General features: G+C 33.5%; 1 protein-coding gene across 1 annotated transcript; it reads left to right on the top strand.

The window, feature by feature from the left end:
• Positions 1–1786: 1786 nt before the first annotated feature.
• On the top strand, positions 1787–2764 carry LOC109676608 (olfactory receptor 10AG1-like). The gene has a single exon (XM_074068100.1). It carries the CDS (start codon positions 1787–1789, stop codon positions 2762–2764), a length of 978 nt encoding a protein of 325 aa, XP_073924201.1.
• Positions 2765–20713: the final 17949 nt, after the last annotated feature.

Below are 20713 nucleotides of genomic sequence, written 5' to 3'. Positions count from 1 at the left end.
GTAACATATATGAAATTTTAGGGGGAGCAACTCAGGTTTATTAAGTTCTGAAGAGCTCTGAATGTGGCTGGTACAAATTAAACCCAGTCTGACCTAATCTTCATGCTCAAAGAATTATTACTAGTCCATCAGATGTCATGGCAGGTTGAATTGAATCTATGAAGGTGTGAGGGGAAGAAGTAAACCACTCTGAATATTTGTCTGGAGAAGGATGAACTATTGTGGATGACTACATTAGAATCTTAGAGCAAGCTTCAGTGGAAGACTTCATCTGAATGAACCTTGAAGACAATAAAAACAAAGCTTTATTTGGTTAAATGTAGAAAGGATAGTTAGTTAGTGATGAAATGATAGATTTGTATTGACTGACTCTTACTCTTCAAAAAATAAGGTAGGGCAATCAATTAATGTGAACAGTTGCTATGGAGTGAGTGAGAGCAAACCTTAAGAGTGAAAGTTCTACTTACATATTTTGCATCAAAAATTGGTGGAAAAATAGCAAACCAACTAAAGAAGTTTAACAGAACATTTCAGCAGAATTCAATGCTCTCCTCTGTTTGTGGTCATTAAACATGAGTTGGGAGACTTGACTATTTTTCTTGACTTTGTTTTTCTCAAATTCTCCAGCCCATGGTCAGAAGAAAGAAAAGTTGTATTTAACTAAGGAATTGTTTCTATCATAGAGTAAATGTTGGGGGAAAGGGTGAGAAGTGGATGTAAAAGGTTATATGAACATTGAAACTTAAATACAGACCTAATAGACAAATATGAATATACTGTGTTAATATAAAATTTCTGTTAAAAAGTTAAACTACATTAATTATATGTCTTGAGGTTGCAAATCAATGCAATCACACATGTTAATGACTATATACAAGATAATGATGAGGAAATACCTGGTTTCAATGGCTTACATATTTAATTTAAGAAAGGAAGAAAATCCCATAAACTTGAAAAACATGCAAGCTCTTATTTCATCAATGAGCAATGAATGAAAAATATAACTCTTATATGACTGTAACAGTGACAGGTTGAAATTCTATGTGAAAATAAAAGGAAAAAAGCACAAAAAATAAGGATATATTTGAGAGTTGAGGATAAAAGATATATAGAAACAGAAAGATCAAAAAGAATTAACCTAGAAGGTAACAGCCACGCACAGGAAATCAAAGTGAGTCAATGCCCTGTATAGCTATCCTTATCTCAACCAGCAAAAACCCTTGTTCCTTCCTATTATTGCTTATACTCTCTCTACAACAAAATTACAAATAAGGGCAAAATAGTTTCTGCTGGGTATTGGGGGGGGAGAGGGAGGGGGCGGAGTGGGTGGTAAGGGAGGGAGTGGGGGCAGGGGGGAGAAATGACCCAAGCCTTGTATGCACATATGAATAATAAAACAACAAAAATAAAAAAAATTTAAAAAAAAGAAACACAAAAAAGCTTCTCCAGCTAGAGAGATTGAACAATGCTTGGGACAAAGATAAAAGGATAAGGGTAGGCTAGAGAAAAATATTGTGTAGTTACTGGACGTTAAAGCCCATGTTTTTATCTTTGTGGTATTGTGATTTAAATGGATTTCATTATTATAATCAGAATACCAATCTAACATTTAAAATACATTTTAAAGTTTTTTATCCATGAAATTAACTTTTGCTTTTTTGTAGATGAGTTCATTGCTCCTGATGTCACATTAAACCTCCAACAATCAAAGAAAAAACTTCAAGAAAGAAACAAAGAAAAGTTAAGGATCAAAATTTACATCCCAATTCAATTTTAAAACAGGAAAATGTATTCAATAAATTTAAGTCTACAGGGAGAAAACCAATTGAAAATTACAAAGTCAAACTTCACTATAATGATGGAATTTGTCCTTTTGGGGTTTTCTGATATTCCCACACTGCACTGGTTTCTTTTTGGAGTGTTCTTAGTCATCTATATGATTGTCTTGCTGGGAAATGGCATCATCATTCTAATAACGAGAATAGAGCCTACACTTCAGACACCCATGTATATTTTTATAAGTAATTTTTCTTTTCTAGAGATCTGTTATGTGTCTGTCACTCTTCCTAGAATGCTCATGGACCTTTGGGCCCAAAAAGGAAATATTTCTTTTCTTGCCTGTGCTATACAAATGTGCTTATTCCTTATTTTTGGAGCCACAGAGTGTTTCCTTCTTGCAGTGATGGCCTATGACCGTTATGTGGCCATTTGTAACCCTCTACACTATCCTCTACTCATGAACCAAAAGGTTTATACTCAGTTGCTGGCTGCTGCCTGGATTAGTGGAATTCCTATCCAAGTAGGGCAGACATATCAGATTTTCTCTCTGCCCTTCTGTGAATCTCACCAAATCAATCACTTCTTCTGTGACATTCCCCCAATGCTCAAACTGGCTTGTGGGGACATCTTTGTGAATGAGATGATGGTCTTCATATTTGCTGTGGTAATTGTCACTGTTCCCTTTATGTTGATTCTTGGGTCCTACAGTAGAATTATCTCAGCTATCCTGAAATTGCCATCTAAGACAGGAAGGTCTAAAGCCTTCTCCACTTGCTCTTCACACCTTATAGTTGTATTTTTATTCTATGGATCAGCCAGTATCACCTACTTAAAACCCAAATCCAATAAGTATGAAGAAACAGACAAATTACTCTCTTTATTCTACACTGTCTTGACTCCAGTGTTCAATCCTATGATATATAGTCTGCGGAACAAAGATGTTACTGAGGCACTGAGAAAATTCTTACCAAAATTAGCATTATGAGACAAAGTTACAAAAATTATTTTTATATGTCTAATTTACATATATGTGTATATGAATAGCATATAGTTCAAGCTTTTTAAAAAATGTATAAATAACCCAGTGATATAATTTTTTCCTAGCAGACTCTATGTTCTTCAAGTTATGATAATTGTGCCAATTTCTTAAACATACTGTTTAAAAAAATCATTCTTTCTTCGTAGCTAAACTGATAAATAGGGATTTATCAGTAAAAAAGCTGATTTGATATATAACAAATTTTAATTTGATGTCTTTCTATATTCTAAACATTCTCTATTAAGGAGAAAAAATACATTAGTTTTGGCAATCATTACTGAATGATTTTCTCATAAAAATAAAAGTATGAATGAATCATGATATATGTACGTGAATGACAAATACATATTATTATATAATACAGTGTTTATTGAATCTTGTTTTTCAAAACAAAAAATGTACAATGGATTTTTAAATTGAGAGATATTTTAATAAATATGATAAATAAGTATAACATGCAAAAAATCATGCTACACATATATTTGTAATGTCCCTAATAAATCATTCCTGCTAGCATCCATGCCTTTTTTTTCTCACAATAATTCTTGGTTTAACTATGGGAATAGCTTTGACCAATGGAACATTAGCAAACATGAATATGTGGATATTAGGAATAAATTTTTCTGGAAGTGAGGCTCTTACCATTAACATGTCAAAAAGTCCATAGTAGACTCCTAAATAATGAGAAATTGCAAATAATGACGACACAGCTAATATTTAAAATGGGTGCTAAGTGGATTTATTATGTTTTAAAACTGTTTTTCAACATTGTTCACCAGCTCTTTGAGTATATATTGGAATACATAATTCAGTTGCTTTTTGGTTTTGTTGTTTCTTTTGTTTTGTTTTGTTTTGTTTTTTAATTGTTTTTAGTACTAGGTATTGAACCCAGGCACATTATGCATGTGAGGCAAGCATGCCACCAATTGAGCTCTGACTCTAGCCCTTTTGTATTTGTTTATTTTTGTTGTTGTTTTGATTTTAGGACAGTCTGTCTACTTTTACCCAAGCTGTTCTCAAACTTATGATTCTCCTGTCACTAGCCTAAATAGCAGGGAATACAAGCGTACTGTACCGTGCCAGGCTGGAATGCCATTTTTTCTAAGGATGCCAATTGCCACGTTTTCTAATTCTTTGTATGGTCATATGTTTATGGTGGATAAAAATGCATGGCCTTAAAGCATCTGCTTTAGTTTCTCTGCACTGAGGGCAACAAATGTTATCTAGTTTTTTAGGTTCTTACCTGTCCTCATAACTCCCTTGCGTGCTCTTGCTTATATCATGTGATCAAAGTCCAATCCCCTTGCTGTGTTTGGCCAATAGGAGAAGGGGACCAGGAGCTAGAGAAAAGGTTAGATCAAGAAGAATTAACCTACAAGGTAACACACATGCACAGGAAAGCAATACAAGCCAACTCCCTGTATTGCTATCTTTATCTCAACTAGCAAAAACCCTTGGTCCTTCCTATTATTGCTTATACACTCTCTTCAACAAAATTAGAGATAAGGGCAAAATAGTTTCTGCCAGGTATTGAGGGGGTGGGGGGGGAGAGGGAGAGGGTGGGGGGGTTAAGGGAGGGAGTGGGGGAAGGGGGGAGAAATGACCCAAACATTGTTATGCACATATGATTAAAAAAAAAATGCATGGCCTAACTTTTCTACATGCATCATCCAAAGCAATAACATATGCAAATTTTGAAGAAAATATTCATTAAGATAGGCCAAAGTTTGTGTTCAAAACACAAAAAATGTAAAGTGCTGGCACAGTGGCTCATACATTTAATCTTAGCTATTTTGGAGATTGAGATAGGGATGAGCATGATTAGAGGTCAGCCAGGGCAAAAAGTTCATGGGAACTCATTTCAAACCAATAGTGTTGTGAATCTGGGCAAAAAAGGTTTAGAGACCCCTAACTCAATGTAAAAAACTTTGGCACGGTGGCACACTCTGTCATCCCAGTTACCATGAAAACAGCAAAATAGGATCACAGTACAGACTGTCCTAGCCAAAAAACAACACCCTATCTCTAAAATAATCAGACCAAAAAGGAATGGAGGTAGGCTCAAGTGGTAGAGCACCTGCCTAGAAACCACTAAGCCCTGAGTTCTAACTCCAAAACACACACACAAAAAAGAATTAGTCTGGGGTCTTGGATCAAGTGGTAGGCCAGAGGGGAATGATCAAAAAAAAATCTAAATACTTCAGAAATATATTTTCTCCACCCAGAGCGGAATTAAATTCGTTTCTTTTTTGTTGTGTGTGTGTGTACTCAATACCCACATCAGGAAACTTCTGGTCATGATGGACTTGTTGACCACCTTGACTGTTATCATGGTTTCACAGCTGTATATGTATTGCATATCATACAACAAATTACACACCCTTAATATGTGCCCCTTGTCCCCGTATTACATTTCATTTGTAGATTTAAGAAGCTCTTCAAAAAGCATTTAAAAGATTGCATTTAAAATACAGGAATACTCAGTACAACAAAAGGAATCCAATACCTGTATACTCTATCCAAATGAGATGTTTAAAAATTACTTAAGTGAATGTAGTTGAAGTAACAGGATAATGGAACAAAATGCACATCTTAGAATGAAAAACATGAATAATACTTATAAATGCATGGGTAAATATTAATTTTTTTTCATTTATCTAAAATGTATATGGTTGTTTGCAGTAAACTTTTGAATATATTTTTAATTTAGAGCTGAGATATGTATAAACATAATATTTGTTTCAACTATTTAAAAAAAAGATGGGGTTAGTTAATGGACCTGTATGATTGCAAACAGATAAGTGACCTGATTAGACATTTCTCAAAACATGGAGATTGTCAAAAAATATATCTAAAACTGCTCAGCTTTACTATTTGCCTAAGAAGTACATCAAAACCCCAAGGAGAGATGACCTCAGAACTGATGCATAGATATTACCAAAAATGACAAAAGAAAACAAGTATTGGCAAAGATATTGAATAAAATGAAACCAACCTATACTGTTGATTGGAAGGTAAATTGGTTCAGCCATTATGGAAAATAGTACAGATTTTTCTGAAAAGAATTAAAATTGGAACTACCATATACCCAATAATCCCACTCATGAGGATCTTTTGAAAGGAAATCAAATAAGGATTTAAGGGAGATATCTCCCTCTGTTTATTGTACCATTAATCACAATAGTTGATGCCTTAGTTTTACCTCTCTGACTGGAAATAAGGGGTATTTTGTCATGACCAGTGATGGTAAGAGATTTGGAAGCACATATCACCTCCAAATATGTGTTGCAAAATAATTGAGAGACATGTCACGAATAATGAAAAGTGCTGAGGACCAAAGTTAAGAGATATTTTTCTTTAGCGTAGTGAAGTTAAGGACACAAGCCTGAAAAAAAGGTCCACTGTAAAAATACTATCAAAAGGATTTGTTTGTCAATTCAGGTATTCTCATTATGTCTGAAAGAGCATTCTAATATTAATAAAGTAATCTTAGTTTCTGTGGAACAGAATTGAAAAATAATAGGATAAGTATGTCCAGATGATGTTAACAAGAGACAAAATTTGCTGAAAAGTTCTATTCAGAAGAATTATGAAAAACAAATCAAGACAACAAATCAATACATAATTTGAACATTTTCCTGCAGGCAATATGAGATAATTAAGGGTGTATCTTCTTTTAGGGCATCTGAGTATTCTGTCCTTATTTAGTGAAAAAAGATTAGGTGAAATTTTATGCCATGGAGAGATTACAGAAAAGTCTGATCTATCTAAAGAATTGTCTGGAAAAACATAGCCAAGTGATTATAAAGAGCTCTTAACTAGCAATTTAGATGTGAACAGAGAGAAGAAATATCCCCACTGGGACAAAGTGACTATTGATGCTATATAGGTCACTGGCTGTTTCAGAACCAACTAGAGATTTTGTTTTAAAATGGCATAGATTTGTCACAATTTAGATAGATAAACTAAGAACTTCATCAACTAGAAAGACTGGACTCCAGAATTGTAAAAGGTAAATACAAATATTAATATTAGATATTCTACTTAAATGCATTCAATAACTATTTGACATGAAAAACAGTATATACTAAATATAAAATGTACCAAACACTGATCATAACTTGCTCTCAGGAAGCATCACTATGTAAAACAGAATTATACATTTCTGATTTGTAAATCAAAAACATAAATTTACTAAACTGTGGTAAGCATTTGAAGTATAGCTTCTTATCTAATTTGTCTGTTGTAAACAATTAAAAGAATATTAAATGCCAGGGATATGGTAGAACATTAACTGAGCTTGAAGAAGACCTAGGGTTTGAGTCCCACAAAAATAAAAACAAAATTAAAAGTATCATGAAATAACCTATTAAAGAAAACAAAATCATAGAATGATGCATTGCATACAAAATAAATGCATATATTTTGTTATGGTGACTACAAAGGAAATGTTGCCATCATGAATAACAACATTTCTATGAGATGGACCTTATTTTGTAGGGAATCTCCTTCTAGAGGGGAAAAAACATTTTTTTCTTCCCAAATGTAAGTTATTGGGAAACAAAATTTATTTCGATTCTTTGGCCCATCATCTATTATAGTGTCACACCTAACAAAATAAGGACAAAATCATGGCAACTTTGGGTCACATACCTGAGTACATTTGCTAAACATTATATATATTGATTTGATTTTCAATGGGAATATTTAAATTTGTATTAAAATAGAGCAATATTCTTTTATTATTATTATTATTATTTCTATTATAGAAGCTAAGTTGCAAAGATTTTGATTTTAGCAATAAAATCTATAATTCCATAAATAATAATGAGTACTACTGAAACTTTATGTCATTGAATATTAAAGATTGATTTTTGCAATATCATTGTTCCTCTAAACATCCTCCCTGACTTCATTGAAAATAAACAAGTTTAATAAGTTGTTAATAAGTTGTGACTTGTAATATCCAATTCACAATTTTATGTGAAATACTAGAGTGGAGACTTGTATTATATCCTATATACAATGAGTCATGGAAAATAATGTCAAAAATATGTCAGGGAATATTATATAGAAAAGATATATGGAAAGTCTAATACTATGTATTAAAAATATATGGAAAGATCTCATCCGGAGGATAGGTTAGTGAAACTATTAGTATTTAAAGGGAAGATTTTCTATCATGGTCAAAACTGACTGGAATAAGATTCATGGAAGGTGGATGACCTGCTATTTAAATAAGATGGAATTTTTAGTTACTGTAAGAAATATTGATGAATTTTGTCTCCAGATAACATGTACAATACTGATGCATTTTTTTGCACATTCTTAGGTTTTAATATACATATTATTTTCCTAAGTGATGACAAGGATGTTTGGGTATGAATCAGGTAAGTAAATTCATATATTGTGGGTGTGTGAAAAGCATATACCAACTTCTTGCTCATGGATCTTCTTTTTCATCCCAGTATTTCTTCATGGCATGATTGAGACTTTTGCTTTCTGAGAAATAAAGGAAATCCTGAATAAAATGTACAGAACAAACAAGAAGTATGTCATTCTCTTGTTTTTACAGAAAGGAAGAAAAAATATTTCAGACTTGAAAGGAACGGGTAATGTTCAAAAATGCTTCTTTTAAAAAAATTTAAATAAATACCTATTTGACTAGATAGTGCTTGATTTTTAGAATTATAAGAAAATAATCTTCATACAAAAATATAAGAGCATAGTGCATAACTCTTAATAACAGGAGTTGAGATCTTACAGAATAGTCAGACTTTCTCAAAAGAACCATTATCTCAAAAATAAAAATGAGGTGTATGAAAATTGTTTTATAATATTTCAAATCAAGGGGAATGGACAAAAGCAATGGTATAAAGTTGGAACACAGATTATGAGTAATTCTAGGAAAACTGTACAAATAGTTTGTAGCTGAATTTCTTCACTTATAGTGAAAGTAATGAAAAAAACCACAAGTTTTGAAATGAAACGTTAGAAACATTAAGAAAGGAGCTATCTATTGGCACTAATGTAGCCTTACAATAAATGGTAGAATTAAAATGATGAGATTTACTTATTTTAAAAATTCACTAGCTTTTTCTCACATCCAAGTACTAATCAAACTCAATCCTGCTTAGCTTCTGAAATCAGGCACATTCAGGGTAGTATGGCCATAGACATACCAGCTGTTTCTGTGTAGGATGAATTGTACTCAGGCAAGGCTATTGGAATAATCCTGGAAATGAGAGGGTAGATAAACTAATGTGTAGGGGGTAGATATGAGGAAAAACAATACATTTTGTACGTTTGAGAGCAGTGGCAGGTGTACTTCAGCCAGTTTAGGCTTCCATAAGTCCTGGGGACCTTGATATTTGGCCCTAGAAATAGGCAAATATTATGAATTAATTCTTACTTCAATCCAACTATACCCACCTTAAAAGTATACTTACCAGCATTCAGAATTTGGTGATAGAATTCATGGAGGTTTTCCTGGAAAGAGATGGATTGTTGTAGAATGAGTGGTATGACTCCTTTGTAGACAACTTCAATGGGAAACTTCTGAATGAACTAAGTCCAATTAGAAGTTGAATAAGAGGTGATCCTTGGGGTGGAGAATAGTTGGTACTTATAGAACATTATTGCTTCTGACAACAGAACACAATTGAGAGGTAGTTAGGTTCTGTTTCCAATAAAGTAAATTACCATTAAAATTAACATTCAAAAAAATTCTTTCCCTTTTTTCTCTCACTTTGTAAGAGATTGGCTTTATTCAGCCAATAAAGGTAAGTATTATATTTAATCTCTATGCAAATTGGTAAGTATGAACTAGAGTTGTCCATAACAAAGTTATATTTGCTGGTTATCATCATCAAATAGTACCTAGTTACAGAACATTAAATTTAATGTATTGAATTTTAAACTTACAGAAACACTGATTCAGCTGTAGGTTATATTTTTTATGTCAACACAAGATCAACATGAAAGTAGTGTATTATTTAATATGTTCATTTAGTAAAGCTTATCATTTTCATACTGACTTTTAAATGTTAAGATTTATAAAGTAATTCTGTTTACGGCACGTATTTAGGTATTATACATCTATCGAGTATAGTCATAGCATAGTATATCATTAAGCATGAGTTTGTATAACTAATGAGCAAGATGGTGAGCAGATATTATTGAAGTTAGTTTGCATTCTATCCTACTAGTACCAAAGGATTTCATTGTTAGCTTTGCTCATTTCCCTGTTTTAGTCTCTAGTTGAATTATATACAAATTAAAATGCAGATGAAATATGATTAACTATTGTGGAATGTATAGTAAATAAGTATTGCTATATAGTCTTTTTTCACCAGAAATCATATCTTACCAATAACATTTTTAAGTGTTGATTTGTGGTCATTTCATAAACTCAGTTACTGAATTTTTTTGTAAGTCATCTACTTCTCTTTTTCTCTTTTTTTGTCCCATACTGTGTTTTAAACTCAGGGTCTTGAGCTTGTTAGGCAGGCAGTCTACCAATTGTGCCCTGTCCCCAGTTTGCTTTTCTCTTCCTTTTTATTTTTCACCTGATACATAAAAGCTGTTTATATTTGTTGGTTACTTATAATGATTTTTATATGCGTATGCATTGTGTACTGCTAGAATCTGGGGAAATCTACCTCTCCATATATATGGCATTTGTTTATAATGAATGTGTGCAGACATCCTTTCTTACAGATTTTTTGAAAATACAAAAGGATAATATCCTTTCCCAGTCATCCTACTATAAAATGGCAGACAAAACCTTCTCTTCTTCTCTTCCTCCTCCGCTTCCTCCTTCTTCTTATTCTCTTTCTTTCCTCCTCTTCCTCCTCTTCCTCCTCCTTCTTCTTCTTTTTGTGATACTAAGGCTTAAACTCAAGCTTTTACGCTTTCTAGGCAGGCTCTCTACCACTTGAACCCAGACTCCAGCCCCTTTTTCAACTGGTTATTTTTGGGACAGGATCTTGATTTTTCCCCAGGTAGGCCTAAACCAGAGTCTTCATATTCTATGCTTCTTACCTTAGCTGAGATGACAGGCAAACATCCCTCTTCCCATTTTTTCTTTCCTTTAAGATGGGGTCTGACAATCATTTTGCCTGTGATGGCCTGAAATCCATAATACTCCTGATTTCATTCTTCAGTGTAGCTTGGGATGATAAGTGTGTATGACTGCATCCAGCTATTGGTTGTGATGGGGATCTCAAGAACATTTTGCCCAGACTGGACTCTAACTGTGAACCTACTGATCTCAGCCTCGCAGGTAATTAAGATTGCAGAAATTAGCTTCCTGTGTCAAGCTTAAATCTTCTTACCTCTAATTAGAACTAAATAGCCACTAAGAAACCTCATCCCATTCCTTTCCTGCCCAACAATATCCCCAGCCTCTGTTAACCATCACTGTACTCTGAATTCTGTGAGAACATGATAAACCACTTTTACAATTTCTAAAATCTATTGCCAATCAAGAGAAGTATAAAAAATAGAAGACTTTAAATAACAATTCAATTTTTAGTATTGTAGATAACAAAAACAATTCATATTTAATTTTCCTTTACTCCTGTCAGAAAATCCTGATGATGTCCACATTTTGTGTTTTCTATGGCTATCTTTCTATTTGTGTCTATATGCTTTGGAACACATCTTGATCACTGTCCAACATAGCAGTCCTAATACATGGTTATCATTGTAAATTCATTTTCATGATTATAATTGTAAATTCTTTTTGCCATGAGTTAATGTCTTTTGGCATTCAAATTACTTATCATTGAATGTGGATGTGATGGAGCTCACTCAAAAGAAATTCGATGAGATCTACTTCTGCAAGCGTGACTGAAACTGAAATTATTCCTACATGCTCTCACTCCCTCCATCCACCTTTTGAACATGCACACAGATACACAGGTAAGACATACTTAGTGTGAAACTTGGATGTGTGGTCTTAATTTTGGTAAGGAACCATTACTTACAATTGATGACTACTCCAATGAAGAAAATGATGTGACTTTTTATTAACTTGTCCAGGAGGTTAGTGATCAAATTTTTGTGTAATACTGTGCTATTACATGCACATAAAATGTAGAGATGATCAAAAGGAACTTATCGCGGTCTAGACATGAATAAAGAACATAGTAAAAATAATCATACTCTAATAACTCACTTGCAATGAACACAAATGCATACCTGAGGAAAATGTAATAAATGAAGTAAAAAAGCATTAATTAATGATGAATTGAATGAATCAACCACAGAGATGAGTTGATGTTGCTGAAGTTTTTACATAGCAAACCTATATTTAAATTTTGTAAATTCTAGCTGGAATTGCATTCTGACTTTCCTGGACAGATGACATCTTAGATTTACTTTTGCCCACATTCAGATATCTGAATAAAATTTATGGCTGATGATATAAATAATTAATAATTGAAAAAGGAACACAATTAAATAGCATTTAATATGTGAAAATGTATTAGTTTTCATACTAAAATTGTCTTAACTATGCAGAACTTAAGGCTGAAAAAGATGCTGAAGAAACAAAAAAGTATTAAGTAAACCCAAAGCTAAAAATATTTAAGATGACATACAAAATATTTACTTGAACAGTAAAATCAATTTTAAACACTAAGTAAGAAAAATCTTTGAGAGGTAAGGATTAAACCCAAATAAAGAAATCATTAAAAGAAAGAAAGGAACCCAAACCTAAAGAAAGGAGTCATTGCTATAATGAACATAAATTAATATTTTGAGATTCTGGGTGTTCAAATAAATAGCAAAATTTAAAATAACATCTCATCACATAAGTAACATATATAATATCATTTAGAAAATTTTCATATGGATATTTATCAATAATGAAACATACACTTAATTATACTTTTAGAGCTCTAGAAAGTTATAGTATTAATTTATTTTTTATTTGAGTGGATGGTAATGGGGTTTGAACTCATGCTTGATAGACAGGTCCTCCACCAATGGAGCACTCCATCAGCCCTTTTTTGTGTTGCGTTTTTTTCAAGATAGGTTTCACAACCTATTTGCCAAGGCTGGCTTCTAACAATGATTCCACTGCTATGCCTCTCAAGTAGCTGGGATTATAGGCATGAGCAACTGCTACACAACAGTGTGTGTTCTTATAGAGAAAAAGCAAATCAAGAATATATGTTATCCTTGCATTATATGTAGAAAAGAAAATAATGAAGACTGTGAAATGACTTGTACTTCTGATTAAATCATTCCCACCCACAGATGAGCCATGAAGAGATAAATGCAGAAGACAATGTTTCCACAGTGAAGAAGTTTGTCCTGCTGTGATTCTCTGACCTTCCAAACCTCCAAGGGTTCTTATCTGGTGTGTTCTCCATCATTTATGTAATTATCCTAACTGGAAACAGTCTTATAATCACAATAACCATTCTTGACCCTACATTGAAGAAACCCATGTATTTTTTCCTGTCAAATTTTTCTTCCCTGGAAATCTGTTATATGTCAGTCACTGTCCCCAGGATTCTCGTTAGCATTTGGACTCAGGATAGAAGCATTCTTTACTGCTCTGTGCCACACAAATGTGCTTCTTCCTTACACTGGCAGTCACTGAAAGTTTACTCCTGGCTGTGATGTCCTATGACCAGTACATGGCCGTCTGCAATCCTCTGCACTATTCTCTGGTCATGGACCCAAGGAAGTGCATCCAACTGGCAGACAGCTCCTGGTTCAGTAGAATCCCAGTCCAGATAGGGCAGACGTGTCAAATATTCTCTCTGCATTTCTGCAATTGCAGAAATTGAACAGTTCTGTGACATACCCCCTCTTATCAAGGTAGCCTGTGTGGACACTTCTGTGCATGAGCTGTCTGTCTATGCAGTAGCCACATTTTTTGCTGTGACCCCTTTTATGCTGATACTTGGGTCATACAGCAAAATCATTTCCGGTATTCTGAGATGACCCACAGCCACAGGACAGGGTAGGCATTTTCCACATGTTCTTCCCACCTGCTGATTGAGGTTTTATTTTATTGATCTGCTAGCATTACTTATTTAAGGCCAAAATCTAATCATTCTGCAGAAACTGATAGACTACTCTCTCTTTTTTTTTTTTCGTTTTTCTTTTATTATTCATATGTGCATACAAGGCTTGGTTCATTTCTCCCCCCTGCCCCCACCCCCTCCCTTACCACCCACTCCACCCCCTCCCGCTCCCCCCCCTCAATACCCAGCAGAAACTATTTTGCCCTTATCTCTAATTTTGTTGTAGAGAGAGTATAAGCAATAATAGGAAGGAACAAGGGGTTTTGCTGGTTGAGATAAGGATAGCTATACAGGAAGTTGACTCACATTGATTTCCTGTGAGTGTGTGTTACCTTCTAGGTTAATTCTTTTTGATCTAACCTTTTCTCTAGTACCTGTTCCCCTTTTCCTATTGGCTTCAGTTGCTTTAAGGTATCTGCTTTAGTTTCTCTGCGTTAAGGGCAACAAATGCTAGCTAGTTTTTTAGGTGTCTTACCTATCCTCACCCCTCCCTTGTGTGCTCTCGCTTTTATCATGTGCTCATAGTCCAATCCCCTTGTTGTGTTTGCCCTTGATCTAATGTCCACATATGAGGGAGAACATACAATTTACTCTCTCTTTTTTATACCATTGTGACTCCCATGCTTAATCCCCTGATCTACAGCCTTAGAAACAAGGAGGTGATTGCAGCATTGAGAAAATTGTTTCTTTAAATATAATAGCATGAGTTATTTTTACTTGCTTTATATTTTTCAAATATTTATCAGAGAAACATTTTGACTTTCTCCTTTCCTGCCTTGAGAAGGTAATAACTTCCAGGTTCTGATAGATTTCTTGTTGCCTATAAAGATTGGCCTGAAATTTTCTCCATTTTGATATATGATAGTCAAATTAATCTATTGTTGGTGATTTATGCCTGAGGAGAATATTTTCTCATGAATAAAATTTTAATGTGTGTCATCTTTTTTCTGTCAATAGATGTGCAGAATTCAAAATATTTGATCTTGTACTTTAAATTTAATGGAAAGTTATATATGTAAATGTCCATACCTATATTTGATCACATTCTTACTTGATTCCTGACATTCTTACTTTATTGGAAATTATATGACACAGTAGTTACCAATAGTATTTAAACAATAAGTGATTATTGAATAAGTGATTATATTAATGAATTGCTAAATGAGTGTTGCTATGCCCTCCTACAAATCCTGGCAAAACCTAGGTCAATAGAGCACACTGAAGACTCTTCATTTCCCTGACTATTAACACTAAAAATGGAATAGGCACACAGGTTGCTTCCTTCCTAATAACTTCCTGTTAGATCACACAATACATCACAACACTCCAACATGTTAATTTTGTATAAGTGAATCATACAGTAATAACCTCTCATATATTTTCTTCATTCACTAGAACTATTTTGAGATTCATGCATAGTGTTGCATATTTCAATAGCTTCTTCCTTTTGTTCATAGATATTATTCCAGTGCATGAATATAACACAATATATATATATATATAGCACTTCACCTACTGTTATACTTGATTAATTCCATTGTCTAGTGTGAATAAAACTGACATAAGCAATAATTTGCAAGCCTTTGCTAGATATATAGAATTTAATTTCTCTTAAGTGAATTAAAGTACTCAAAGATTAAAGAACTAATAGGGCAGGTATATTTTTAACGTTTTATGAAATTGGTAAATTGTATTTCAAAATGATCACATTTTAAAAGTTATTTTTCCACAATATTTTAAATGTCAACCAGCAGGACATGAATGTTCAGAATCACATTTTTTCATTAAAATTGGTTTTATAACCATTTTCTGCTCATTTTTGTTTCAGGGATGTTAAGATAGCTCATTTTGCTTTTAATTCTGATTTTCTTAAAACCTGTGGATGCTGTGTACATTATCTTGTGTTATTTTCATGTTTGATTAGTTTTATGTTTTCTTATTCACTCATTTTGATTAAATTACTAATTTTCTTATTACTGATTTGTCTTTTGTTAAGGTTATGGTTTCTGAATATCTTCTTCAATCTGTTGAAACACCAACACAAAAGCAAACAGATGGATGTACATGTATACATAGGTTACATGCTGTATATATTTGGTGTACTGTATATGTATATATGTGGCATAATAATTAAAATGAATGAAAATAAATGTGTGACTACTTGGGAGGCACAGTGAAGGAAAACAGGGTGAGGAAGGGGCAATAAGAAAGAGAGGGCTGGGAATGTAGCTCAGTGGTTTAGTGTTTGCCCAGCAGATATGAGTCCTGGGGTTCAATACTCAGTACCAAGAGAAGGAAAAAAAGAAGGAAGGAAAGAAAGAGTGAATGTGACTTGGGTACATGACAAGCATTGTTTGAAAAGTCATGTTGTAACCCCATATATTCTACAATTTTATATATGCTAAAAGTAAATCCTATCTGAAAAAGTTTGTCTCTGACTGCACAGTATCCAACCTATTCTCGTTGTCATTTGTTTTATAAATACTATCCTAAAAAATATATCTTTAAACAACCTCATGTTAACTGAGGTCAATGTGATATTAAGCTGACAGGTGGACTAGGTTGGAGAGGGTCTCACAGATGATGCTTAGGTGGGAATGGGGAAAGGAACAGATTCAGCTGGTCCTTTCCACCCATGTTCAATCAATTGATATACGGCAATAGGAACAAGGAGGTGACAGCACCATGGTGGAAGTTATTTCTTAAAACATAGTGACTTGAGGTATTTTTACTTGTCTTGTTTTGTTTATACATACATACATATAAATATGTGACTGCTAGGGAGGTGGAAGTTGAAGGGAAAAGGGTGAGGAAAAAGGGTCAATAAGAGAGAGAGGCCTATATATATATATATATGGAGAAAGAGCTATATATATTTGTGTATATATATATATATATATATATATATATATACAGAGAGAGAGAGAGAGAGAGAGACTATAAGAGTCTTACCTTGTTTTTGCTGAATGTTAGTTTGATGTACTAGACAGCAAGTGAAGTTTTTCAGAGACTAATTACTTAAAAGTTATGTGCATGGAATGGAGTTATCTGTTCCATTTTATTTTGGCCCAAAGAACATAAACCATAAGATCCTGAGGTCAATCTCTGATACTATGAAGAAAACTGAAAAGTAAAAATGTAAATCCCGTATTTTTTAAAGCAACTAAATGACAGGTAAATTTCAGAAAGGGTATATAGATCTTGTATCTCTAAAGGAGATGTGTTTAAAACTCCTTGCATAATTTAAAATTTCTCATTAGAAAATATTTTTTCTTAATTTTAAACATTTTAGTAAGTAGTTGAACTTGTGTGTGGTTGCTTATACTTTTTTCCCATGCATATTACCAAGCCCATCCACTGAATCAAGAGGTTACTTGAACAACACATGTTTGGAAGAGGAGTGACAGACATTTCAACCAGGCCATCTCTGTGCAGGCTGGCTTGGTGACCTTTGGAAGTATGCCCAGCCAGACAGAAACCAGACTAAAGGACAAGGGCTCAACCAAAAAGGGAAGTCTTGTCACGGTCTTTGTGTGAGGATATTTGGAGAATGTGAAAGCCAATTTTTTGTAATTTTCAATTTTATTTGTGATGAGTAGCAGAGTAGGAAATTGAATCATTTTTAGAAATAATATTGAACTCTGATATTTTCAGGAAAAAAAATAGTACTTATATTCAATCCTTAAATAAATCATCTCTATACTTCTGATTAATTTTATTATGGAAAGCTCCTTAAAGTCAGCTTATTTCATTCTTTTTCCATTACTCCTCACTAAAAATAATCTGAAATAGTTAACATGTACTCAGTAAGGAATTACATTTACAAATTATTTTACTAAGTAGTAAATAATAAAAGCAAATTCAATCATTTTTCCTAAATCCTTAAAAGTAGTAGAGAACTCTCATATGAACAATGTAAAGGTGCACAACCTTGGGAACAAAAATAATAATAGCCCAGTAAATTGATGAAGGAGAAAATTTCATGACCGAAAGAAATAAAATAGTAGAAAGGAATTGGAAATATTTACATAGGAGTTATTTGAGTTCAATTGGATTCTGTTTAAGACAGGCAGGAATAATGCAGATCATAATTATAGTATGTGTTCATATTCTTTATACCTTACAGTGTAAAATTATTTTGTAATTTTCATTGTGAATCAGATAAATTTAGTAATTATATTTGAGATTTAACCTCTACCTTTACTGGGATGTTCATATATTCACAGTGGAAAATAAGTGGCCAAAATTGCAGTTATTCATGTTTGTACAACAACAAATGTAAGGGAAATACCTCCAAGGATTTAATTCACACATGCTACCTGGAATAAAAAGATCCAATATTGATGATAAATTTAGATTTAGAGACTTGTGGTTGTTCAGATGAATAACAAAATTTAAAATATCTTATAATAATAAGTAAACATCTCTTAGAAGAATAAAAAAGATGAAATTGTTCATATGAATATTGGTTATTGATGAATAAAACAATTATTTGTAACTTTAGGACAATTGAAATACAGAGTTTATGTTCTTATAGGAAATGGGGAAAATAAGGATGTGTGCTATTCTGGGATTATGCATATGAAAACAAATACTGAAGACAGTGAAATGAGTTGTACTATTAATTTAGTTAGGCAATGCTGGGATTTGAACTTGCACTTTGCCCTTGCTAGGCAAATTGTCTACCACTTGAACCAGACTCCAAGCCATTTTCCTTTAGTTTATTTTTCAGGTAGAAATTCTCATTTCTGGTCAGACAGGTCTCAGACTGTGATCTTCCTATCTCTGCCTCTGGTGTGGCTAGGATTACAGACATGTACAAACTTGCTCAGCCATGACGAGAACTTCTGACTAATTCATTCCATCAGATAAAACTTGAAGAAAACAAAGCAGAACACAATTTTTCCACAGTGCAGAGTTTGTCCTGCTGGTATTCTCTGACCTTGCAAATCTCAGAGGGTTTCCATCTGGGGAGTTTGCTCTTGTTTTACAATTACTTGAACAGGAAGCAATTAATAATGATCATAACCAGGCTTCATCCTGAAATGCAGAACACAGCTTTATTAATGCCCAAGAAATTGAAAATTAAAACCTCAATGCAATATTATGACTTGCCCTTTATTTAAACACAATATGAACTTGTGACTGATACACTCAAAGATATACTCAAAAATATTCACTGTTGCATCATTTGTAGTAACTTAAAATTGTAAACAACACAAATATAGTCAACATTCTAGATAAGAATTTAAACAGGGTTATTCAGTGTGTGTTTTAGAGTTTTCAGACTATAAACTCCCTACTTTTCACACTAAATGGTTATTAACGTTATTCAAGAGTTCTTGTATAATGGTTCTTCTTTTCTACCAGTATTGGATGAAAGATGTCTCACTTTCTGGCAAAATAGTTTAATCTATAATAATTTTCCCTTAGGGATTAATATTCTACATGTGATATTAATCATGCTTGATAAATACTGTTTGGGTAGCATGAATTGTGGAAGATACTTTTATTTCATAAATGAAAAGAGCTCAAAGACAGGCAAGGTGGCTCACTCCTGACATCCCAGCTACTTGGGAGACAGAGATAAGAAGACCATGGTTTAAGATCAGTATGGGCAAAAAAAAAAAAAAAGCTGACAGTGGTGGTTTCACACCTGTAATTCCAGCTATATGGGAGTCATAGGTAGGAGGATTGAGGATCAAGGCTGATCCTAAGGGGGGAAAAAAAAAAGAAAACATGCCCTTATTTGATAAAACCGAGGCAAAAAGTCTTGAGGGCATGAATTCAGAGGAAGAGCATTTAACTAGCCAACTGCAAAGCCCTGAGTTCAAACCGTAGCACTACCAAAAAAAATCCTCAAAATATGAGGTGTATTAAATTTTTACTTATTTGTCAAATGTATAATGAAAATTTAGCTGAGTTTTCTTAATGTATACTGTAAAATACAGAAAGATCAACAGCATCCTTTTTCTTCTACACATCCATTCACATCCATTAGTAGCAAGATTAATGTCCTCAACATAAAACAAAAATCCACAATAAAGGCATTTCTCTGATATTGCTAACAATACTTTTACTGCTACTAATTTTTTTACTTTAGATATCCCCCATCACAAGATGTAAATCTGTCCTCAAAAGTGTGCACTTAGAGACTGGCCAGAGTGACTCACGCCTGCAATCCTAGTTATAGGGGAGTTAGAGATCTAGAGAATCCTGGTCTGAGGTCAGCCTGGGTTCACCTTGGTCTCATTGTGGATCCAGAATGAGCCATAACCTTACTGTTGTTCTTCTCAACCACAGTCTGATGGCAGGTCTTCTCACTGAGGACCAAACAGGCAAATGTACCATCTGTCTTTTTCTGTGTATTTTTTTTTAGCTTTCAACTATATTATTTGCATCACTTATTTTTGTTCTTTATGACTCTCTTGATAGTCAGTATTTTGTATGGCATTTCTTTATAGGTTTATCTGAATTGACGCTGTGAGCCTATTTTCATGTATAGTGTATAGCCTCTAATGGCCCTACTCAGGTATTAAAATTTTTTAATGTACCACTGAAGGCATATGTGGCTCAGAGCCTGGTATCAGAGAACTGTGATTTAAAATTTTTGGCTCACTGAAGTAGGAACCTTTAGTTAGATCATCTCTCCATGAGTACTGCCAGAGCTGTATAGGATATTTCAATCTTGGTTCTTAGGGGTTTACCTATGTCATGATTCTTAAAACTTTATTCATTAAGCTGATTCTGGACCTTCTGAGATGAAGGTCCAGATTCAGCAAAGCTTTTACACTTTATTGATTTCTCTGTGCCCAATGTGTATGCAAGTATTCCCAACATCTGCTCTGAG

Source organism: Castor canadensis, chromosome 1 (assembly GCF_047511655.1).
Source record: "Castor canadensis chromosome 1, mCasCan1.hap1v2, whole genome shotgun sequence".
Lineage (NCBI taxonomy): Eukaryota > Metazoa > Chordata > Mammalia > Rodentia > Castoridae > Castor > Castor canadensis.
This window is presented reverse-complemented; position numbering and strand designations above follow the sequence as displayed.

Coding starts and splice junctions, on each gene's coding strand:
- LOC109676608 (XM_074068100.1), top strand. CDS start 1,787: ATGTATTCAATAAATTTAAGTCTACAGGGAGAAAACCAATTGAAAATT.